This window comes from Rhinatrema bivittatum, chromosome 6 (genome assembly GCF_901001135.1).
Source record: "Rhinatrema bivittatum chromosome 6, aRhiBiv1.1, whole genome shotgun sequence".
Taxonomy (NCBI): Eukaryota; Metazoa; Chordata; class Amphibia; order Gymnophiona; family Rhinatrematidae; genus Rhinatrema; species Rhinatrema bivittatum.
In genome coordinates, this window is record NC_042620.1 from 166369011 (window position 1) to 166377847 (window position 8837).

An 8837-nucleotide genomic window follows, 5' to 3' on the forward strand; every position below is an offset into this window, starting at 1 on the left:
AAATTAATTTGTATTTGCAGTACATGCAGATCAAATGAATGATCCTGTAGTGTGCCTGTCATGAAAAAGCAATGACCTAGTATACAAATAATACAATTGTGCCTACACAATCAAACTGTTGAAAAGGTAGCATGCTGCTTAAAATTTCCTCAAAATGGGTTAAAAAAAAAGAGAGAGAAACTTAGTGCTGCTCTAAGTTCCACAGAATAATCAAGTTAGACAATCACAAGCTAATGCATTTGAATCAAGGAATACCATGCCCCATAATTAACACAAAATTGAGGCTGCCATTGGGTACTAATTTAAAAAAAAAATGAATGCACAGCTATTGCATTGAAAGATAAAGGGGTCATTAGGTAGGAATGGAGGAATATCTTTTTCATAACATGTATCTGGTTCACACAATATATTGAGGCAGGCATAATGGTGGGATAAATATAAGGCAATGACAGGAGTGAGTATGCAGGTGAATTCTGTGGTGTGTTCATGATATTTGTGGCAGTGAAGGAGCATGCACTTCCCGTCAGAACCTCAGGGCTATAAGTACACAGAAGTGGGAGAGGCATCCAGCCCAAAGCTATAGTGTCAGTTTAGAAAATCTTTAGTAAACATGTACAATTGTTCAAACAGCAACCAGCAAACATGAAAAATTCAGACACAAGTTTTCCCATCCCTTTTCATTTGTTATTCCTTTCACCTTCTCGCCTTTCCCAACCACGTCAGTTGTTTTTCAAGTTTTGACAGTTCTTCCTTGCTGCATTTTGTTCTTTTGGAAGTTAAGACCCTCGGGTGAGATCTGTACTGTGTGTGATGCCAAAAGGGACCTATGCAATGTTGCTACTGTAATTATAAAGGAAGCTTTTGTTTTTTCTAGAAGTAGCTGCACTTGTCAGTGCTGTATTGAGTCACTTGGGTATTACTTTGGAAGTATGTATTTATTTAGCTACTTGGCTTCATTGTTTGCACATTTAAAGGGTGGCACTTTTCTTATCTTAAGAGGGCTTCTGATGGGTTCTAACATGTGTAATAGGTCAGCTAATTATAAATTGTAGGGGTTATATCCCTCAGGATAGCATTCCCAAATCCTGGACACTTATTATAAATCACAGATCATTAGGACACAATAAGAATTGTATGCCAACTGTATATCTCTCTTTAGCATAAGTATGTGAATCTAGCTCTGGGTTTGTATGGGGGAACACAAAAGAATTAAAATCACAGCATGATCTCATCTGAATTGGACCATGAATATCTCTGATGGCCAGTTGGAAGTCTCTCAGCGGAGATTCTGGTGTTTTGCAGAGTCTCTCCTTCTGTCTCCCTCTGGTCTCTGTTCAGGAAGCATTGTGATTTTCTTCTATATTGCAGCTCAGCTACTGGTGAAAATTCAGCCCCAACTGCAAAGAGAGTCTCCCTCTCTACGAACAGTTACACATGGCAGACACAGAAAAGGTAGAGAGAAGGGTGACAAAAATGATAAAGGGGATGGAAAAAGCTCCCTTATGGATTAAGGCTAAACAGATCAGGGCTCTTTAGCTTTGGAAGAGATGACTGACAGGGGATATGATTGAGATTTATAAAATCATGAGTGAGATAAAACAGGTAAATAGGGAATGGTTATTTACCCTTTCAAATAATGCTAGGACAAAGAGACACTCCATTAAATTTGCAACTGCCAGATGTAAAACAAATCATAGGAAGCACTTTTGCACTCAGCCCACAATAAAGCTATGGAATCTATTGCTGGAGGATGTGGTCAAGGCTACTAACATAATGGGGTTCAAAACAGGGTTGAACAAATTCCTAAAGGAAAGATCCATAAACAGTTATTAGCCTGGTAGACTTGGGAAAGCCAGTGCTTATCCCTGGGAATGAAATACAAGAAATAGATTAATTATTAGAGATCTACTGGGTATTTGTGACCTGGATTGGCCACTGTCAGAGACAGGATGCTGGGCTCAGTAGACCTTGGTCTGAACCAGCTTGGCACTTCTTATGTTCTTATTATTAGCTAAAGCAAGAAAATGGCTAAAACTCTAATATTTTTGCCTCAAGAATCCTAAAAAACAAATATTTGCAGTTCTCTTTTTTTTTTTGTGGTAACTGCTTAATCAATAGATACACTGTGTTGTCAATTTTTGCTTTCTAAAAGTGCTTTCTGTGGAATCAGATTAGTGGCTCATTGCCAGTGCTGAATTGTGGTTGACCCAGTTTTGATTTCCACATTTAGATTCTGCTCCTTAGGTTGGCAGGAGACGGGATGCTGTGGAGGTAGCACTCCCAATCCACAAGAAGAGAGTGTTATGACTGTTGCTCAATAGCACCTTCTACTGCTTGGCTAATAGCACGCATGGTTCATGCACCTCAGCTGGTGAATTGTCACTGTGAAGGTTGGACTAGATGGGAGAAGATTAGAAACGGAAGGAAAGACCCCTCCCTCTACCCCCCGGGTAGCCTCACATGGAGGCTTATTGTGCTATAGCCTCAAAAGTAGTGCGTTCCAATTGAACTGAAAGCCCAAAGGAGAAGGATGATGTTGCTATAGGCACCTTTCCATGTACTTAACAATACAACTTATATATCTCATACTAAAAAAAGATTGGAGGAATTGCTTAATGATGGTCTAAATAAATACTATTCTTGATACCAAAGAGATCACACTAAGCGGTAATTCATGTTTGAGGGAAGAAGAGAGTTTTGAAATTATTGGAGCTAAGATTTAGCCACTATCCAGCTACCTTGGCCAAGATATTTAGCAGCACACTTGTGCTGCTGTCTTATAGTTTTTACGACAGCCGAATAGCAGGCCTAGACTTATTTGGCTAACATACTCCTAGATTCATCAAAAAGTGTTAATAACGCCCACATTAAGAAAAAGGGGCATCTTATGGTCCTCATTCTTGTTAAGTATTTATATCTCTATAGGAAGGCCAACTAATCTAATAGGTCGAGGTGAGGTGCTAGTGGTGGTTTAGGGTTTAGGTGCCAGTTTCGCATGTAGAATGAGACATACGAACAGCACAGGACACCTTGGTGAAGATTTGATGTCATCTGGCAGGCGTAACTTGCACACGCCGGCCAGCTGCCGGCACGTGATCCTCCGGCACGGCCGCTGTACTGGAGGCCTCGGTCCCGCCCCCGGACTGGCGCCCCGCCCCTTCCCACCCCTTTTTCAAAGCCCCGGGACATACATGTGTCCCGGGGCTTGCTCGCATCGCCAGGCCTATGCAAAATAGGCTCGGCACGCGTGACCCCCCTGAGCGCGTAAATCCAGCCGAATTTACATGCGCAGGGCTTTTCAAATCTGGCCCATTGTTTTCTTTTTATTTTAACAGCTAATGCATACAAAGATATCCACCTTGTATTTTATGTGAAGAATAATACTGTAAATGAGCATTATAATTGCCATAAAAGCTTATGATTGTGGAACAGCATGTATTTAAAAATTCAGACATTTTTAGATATATTTATATGATGTTGCAGTAGTGGGTATGGCTTCTTATATCATTATATGAGTGTACTTCCATATATGGAAGCGCATCAGTGTCCCTATGGAAATGAAGTAGTATTAGAAGCCAAGATTCCATAATTTCAGTGCCGCTTGAAAATATATGAAAAAAACTGAATTTTAGGCCAGCCTTGTGGCTCAAGACACAGCTTTGTGCACTGCTGCACAGGGAATCCAGATTCAGATCCTCCATCTGTTGAGGTGGGGTGTGCTGCCTCTGCTCCACAGAAGTGGTGTGCTCAGTCCTAAGGAGGTTGAGAAGATGATTGCAGCTACTGTGGCAGTCTGTGACTGACCAAAGAGCAGCACTGAGGGTGCTTCTCGAGGGAGCCACCCCTCTAGACCTGAGGCTGGACAGGATCCCTGGAGCTGCAATCTAGGGGAGGAAAATAAAGGAGGAGGGCATAGGGGGATAAAGTAAATGAAACACGATTGGAAAGGTGTACTCGATGGAATACACAAGGTTCCCAAAAGCATTCTGTACACTGAATGCAAATTTCCATAATGTGTTGGTGTATGTATATGTGAGTGACATAGGGAAGTTGTGTTGTGTACCTAAGCAAGAGCAAGATTTTAGTGTGTGAGAGAGAGAGAGAGAGAGAGAGGCAGAAAGAGAAGGGCATATTTTGTGTGTATGTGTTTGTGTGAGTCAGAGAGGAATGATTTATGAGTGGTTATTTTGTGTGTGAGGGAGGCTTTATCTATTTGTATGTGTATGTGAAATTAAGGCCATGTGTGGATATTTGAGAGAGAGCTTGAATTTGCGTGTATGTTGGACACCAAAATGCTGTTATTTCTGTGAGCGTATGTGGGTCAGAAAGGGAGCATGTTTATGTGTGTGTGCAAAAAAAGGAGGCAGTGTGTCTTTGAGAAACAGAATGAGTGGGTGTGTGTCCTTGCCGATTTCAGTTTGTGTCCTTTATTTCAACTTACATGTATAGCTTTCCATTGCTGGTCCATTTATGAACATAAGTTCAACATCATAAGAAAAATATATGCTTCTATGGAATCACCAGCTTGCTGCAACTAACATAGTCAATATACATGCCATGGAAATCAAGTACATAATTTTGAATGTTACATACATACTGTAAATTGGAAAAGAACAGGAATGGAAATTGGCATAGACAGAAAGCGTTCTCCAGCAATTCTTGTAAAGAACATCTCAAAAGGACTGAATTTTAAAATGGATGCTGTTTAATTTAATTTAATAAAATACTCAGAAAAAATAAATAAATACAAATCTTCTTCATAGTTTGCATAGTATAACTAACATGTTAACATATTGTTTGAATAAATGGCACTATATAAATCCAAGTTAGTTATTTTTTAACATATCTCATGTTTGTTTATTCTTTAGGAGAGAAACTCATGAGATTTGGCTATCCTGAGTTCCATTTTGATATGAACCTCGCCTATGAGAAAGAAGCTGAGCTGATGCAATCTCAAATGGTGGACCAAGCTATCAACAATGCAATTACCTACCTTGGAGCTGAGGCACTTCGTCCACTGATGCAGCATACATCAAGCACAATTGCCGACGTGGCCCCAGTCATTAGTTCAGCTTACTCTCAGGTCTATCATCCAAATAGGATAGAAAGACCCAACAGCAGGGAAACAGCTGACAGTAATGACAACAATCTAGATGGTCCTATCTCTCTCATCAGACCAAAGAGTCAAGTGCAGGAAAGAGAGGTCTCCCCTAGTAACAGCTGCTTGGATACTACTGACTCAGAAAGTAGCCATGAAGATCGCCAGTCCTATCATGGAAACCCTGCCTTAAATTCCAAGAGAAAGCAAAGCCCAGCTTACATGAAGGAGGATGCCAAGGCTTTGGATCCTGCCAGAGCTTCTGTGGGCTCCTCAAAAGACATCTACAAGGTCTTCAATGGGGAAGGAGAACAAATCAGGGCCTTCAAGTGTGAGCACTGTCGAGTCCTTTTTCTAGATCATGTCATGTACACCATTCATATGGGCTGTCATGGATACCGGGACCCATTAGAATGCAACATCTGTGGATATACAAGCCAGGACCGCTACGAGTTCTCCTCACACATTGTTCGAGGCGAGCACACATTCCATTAGCCCTAGTCATCCAAAATGGACTCCTATGAAGTGAAAGAACTGCACATGAAGAAGTACTGCACTTACCAATCCCACCTTTTCCCAGATATTTACCAATATTGGTGCACCTTTTGGTGTGTGTTTTGTTAGTTTTTATTTGATAGACTTTTGTTTTAATTGAAAAATTTAGTTTATGGTACTCATTATTGACTTCTTTACGTAATTTGAAGGAAGAAAGGCAGAGTGGAAGGAAATGGTTGAAGTTTGTTGGTAACTGTTCCTTTTGTGGGATTAGAAAGGCAGTTTTTTGTCTCAGTTAGTTTCAAGTCATGTCACACTCAGGAGGATATCACTGAGCTTTCACAGGGGTCATGATATCATACATGCTAAATGGTTATGGTTTCATCCAAAAAGGAAAATCCTAGAACAGATAAGCAGCAGTAAATTATAGGAAAGAAATTTTAGTCTACAAAATAACTCATTATTTTTGGCTCAAAACTATTTTTACTGCGAAGTTGTAGGAGCTTCAAAACAACCAACATAAGTTAAGCCTATATTTATTTTTACATCCAATGCTAAGATATTCTGAAAAATGATAACCCTTCCCCAAAACGTTTGCTATTCATTTTATTATAAGTTTTAAAAATCCTGCATTCTAATTGATAAACCAAATCCATCATGGTATGGTATTGTAACAAATGTTATGGCCATTTAACTGCTTTCTAGTATGGCATTTGCATAAAAATGTAAGGTTGTCTGAGCACAAGTAAACCTAGTGTGTAAAATTTTCTCAGAATATGGCAACAGCTATGCAAATGAACATCTAACCAATCAAAATGCACAGCTACTGTCCCTTTCTGCTGCAGGAAATCTTGATATGAAAGTCATGATTAGGGGACACGCATTATATAGATATTGACAAGGCTGAGAGGTCAATAACAGTAAGACTGTGATATTGTGTCTAAAGCTGAAGGAGCTATTTCACCCTAGGGAAAATGGTTTACTATTACTGTATATGTGAGCCCAATCATCATTTATTTCATAAACTCTTAGCATTTTTGGAAGATTTGCGGTAATAATGGAATTAGCAGAACCTATGTGCCGTACTTACATTACATATAATAAATCACTCTATGCTGGGTATGTTATTTTGCAGGCAGGTAAACATGGTATTTTGATCATGTGGTAATCATTTCAGTCAACTAAAATCCTTCAACAGATATATGTCTGTTTGTAGATAGATCTCTATCTATACTGCATGGAGCACCTCTGGTCATTACATCTCTCTTTAGATAAAATTGTCTCCAAATTGTTTTGTATCATTAATGGAAATCAGCTTTGTTGGTGTTAACTGTTGAATGTTAAATTCTGCCTATTCTGTTGATAAAACTCTAGTTATTTTGGTTACAATAGCAGTTGTCAAGTAATTGCCCAGTAATGTTCGGAAAATGTAGCTGAATGCATAACTAATGTGACCAAGTGCAGCATTTCTCAAACACTTTTGTTCTCTAATTTTTCTCTGCCCAGATAGCAGACTCGGGCAATATGAGCCCTCACTGTCCAGCAGGGTTGGTGGGAAGTTTCCTCTGATACCATCAACACAGTTAAGGGTATCAGTACGGTAACAGCAGTCATCTTCCCTTTACTCTGCCCCTCCCTGCCTCCGATCTACTGAACCCATCAGATAGAAGATTCAAATTTGAGTATCTTCTGCTGCAACTTGAGCCATAGGGTTGGCCCAAGTGCACCATTTTGTTAGGTTATAAGAATCAATCCTGTCTTGTATTGTAAGGCATGCCATGCCTCACTATTGCAAGTTTCCTGCTAGCTGTCAAGCAAGTTAGGCTGAGAGTTTTTCAACATGATGAATTCTAGTAATCCAGAAAAGAAACCTGCAAATGAGAGAAATGGCTAAACCCAGAACCTGTAGCATAGGAATAATGTAGATAATCTGTTTATAGTAAAACCTCTAAAAATGACTTTGCAGTAAGAAAATCGACACAAAATATAAGCACTATAATATACAAGAGTTAGTGTTCCTGGTGGTAAAAGCTAAGTCTGCCCATCTCGTAGTGTCCGAACACCTGATTTCCTACTACTTAGGACATGATTCATCAAGATCTTTTCCCATAGACACAAAATAGGAGAAAAGTGTTAGTGAGTCGGGCTCTTAATATGCATTTTAATTGCCAGCAAACAACATATGACAGCAGGATACACTATATTCTTATGGCTTCAAATTAGTAACAAATATGGACTATCAGTGAGGTCAGTAATTCAGAATAGTGACTCTCAGGATTACACTACCTGAATTTGAAGGTATTACTTCTGGAAGTTATTGTAGCCTACAGAAAGGCCTCTTTTTCATCATTGTTGAGTAAATGTGGCTGTATGTTTTTGCTCTTGACTTGCATTCTAAAAAAAATATATAACACAGTGGCATTTGATGTCTTCCTGTTGCCTTCTAGATAAATTGGCCAATGCTTCCTTTTACATTAGTTCATGGAATCCTGTCTGAACTAAATTTCAGGTGTGATATAGGTCTGATTCAGTTATTAGGGTACAAAATCACCTATTAAGTCCTTTATTTCTAAAATCAGGTAAATACAGTTCTATATTACATAGTGGTCTTGGAAATATATAGTATAACAGAAGTACATCATAGATAATGAACTGATTATTTTAGCTACAGTAATATACTGTTTTGTTTTTTATAGTTTTTGTGACACAAAAGTGTCAGTGTAATCTGCAGCAAAATGTAAAATTATAGGATTTTCAAAAGACATAGTTGTTTTGTAGCCCTGCAGATGGAAAACTACAAACTTTACTTTTAGGTTGAACATGGCCAGTTTGCCTTTTTAACTGTGTTTGAATATTGCATTTCATGTATAACTTTTATTGATATCCATGATTTTGCATATCACAAAATAATAAAAATATTTTGTTTAAAGCAGTTTTGGATAAAAGTAGAAACAGTCTACTGGGGACTTTTTTTTTTTTCTCAAAAATAGAAACAATACTATTACATTTTGTTCTTAAATTTGGGGGAAATTTAAGTCTGATTCTTGCATCCATGACAAAAACACTGATTATGTATATAATATCACGCTATTGACTTTTTGTATTTATTATTTTACAATTCCTTTCTCCTTAACTACAAAAAAATGTTTATCTACATCATAGTAATAGAAGTAAAGTGCAGAAATGTATTAAGCTGGAAAAAAGCTACATTTTGATGCCCTAATTACAGAAACAGATATATATA

General features: G+C 38.5%; 1 protein-coding gene across 2 annotated transcripts in view; it reads left to right on the forward strand.

The window, feature by feature from the left end:
• The window catches only part of IKZF2 (IKAROS family zinc finger 2), a 243514-nt gene extending 234923 nt beyond the window's left edge, over nt 1-8591 (forward strand). For both annotated transcript variants that reach the window (XM_029606127.1, XM_029606128.1), the window contains exon 8: nt 4869-8591. In XM_029606127.1, the coding sequence (XP_029461987.1) occupies nt 4869-5593 (725 nt within the window). In that variant the 3' untranslated portion in view covers nt 5594-8591. The remainder of the gene's footprint in view (nt 1-4868) is intronic.
• The last annotated feature ends 246 nt before the right edge of the window (nt 8592-8837 follow it).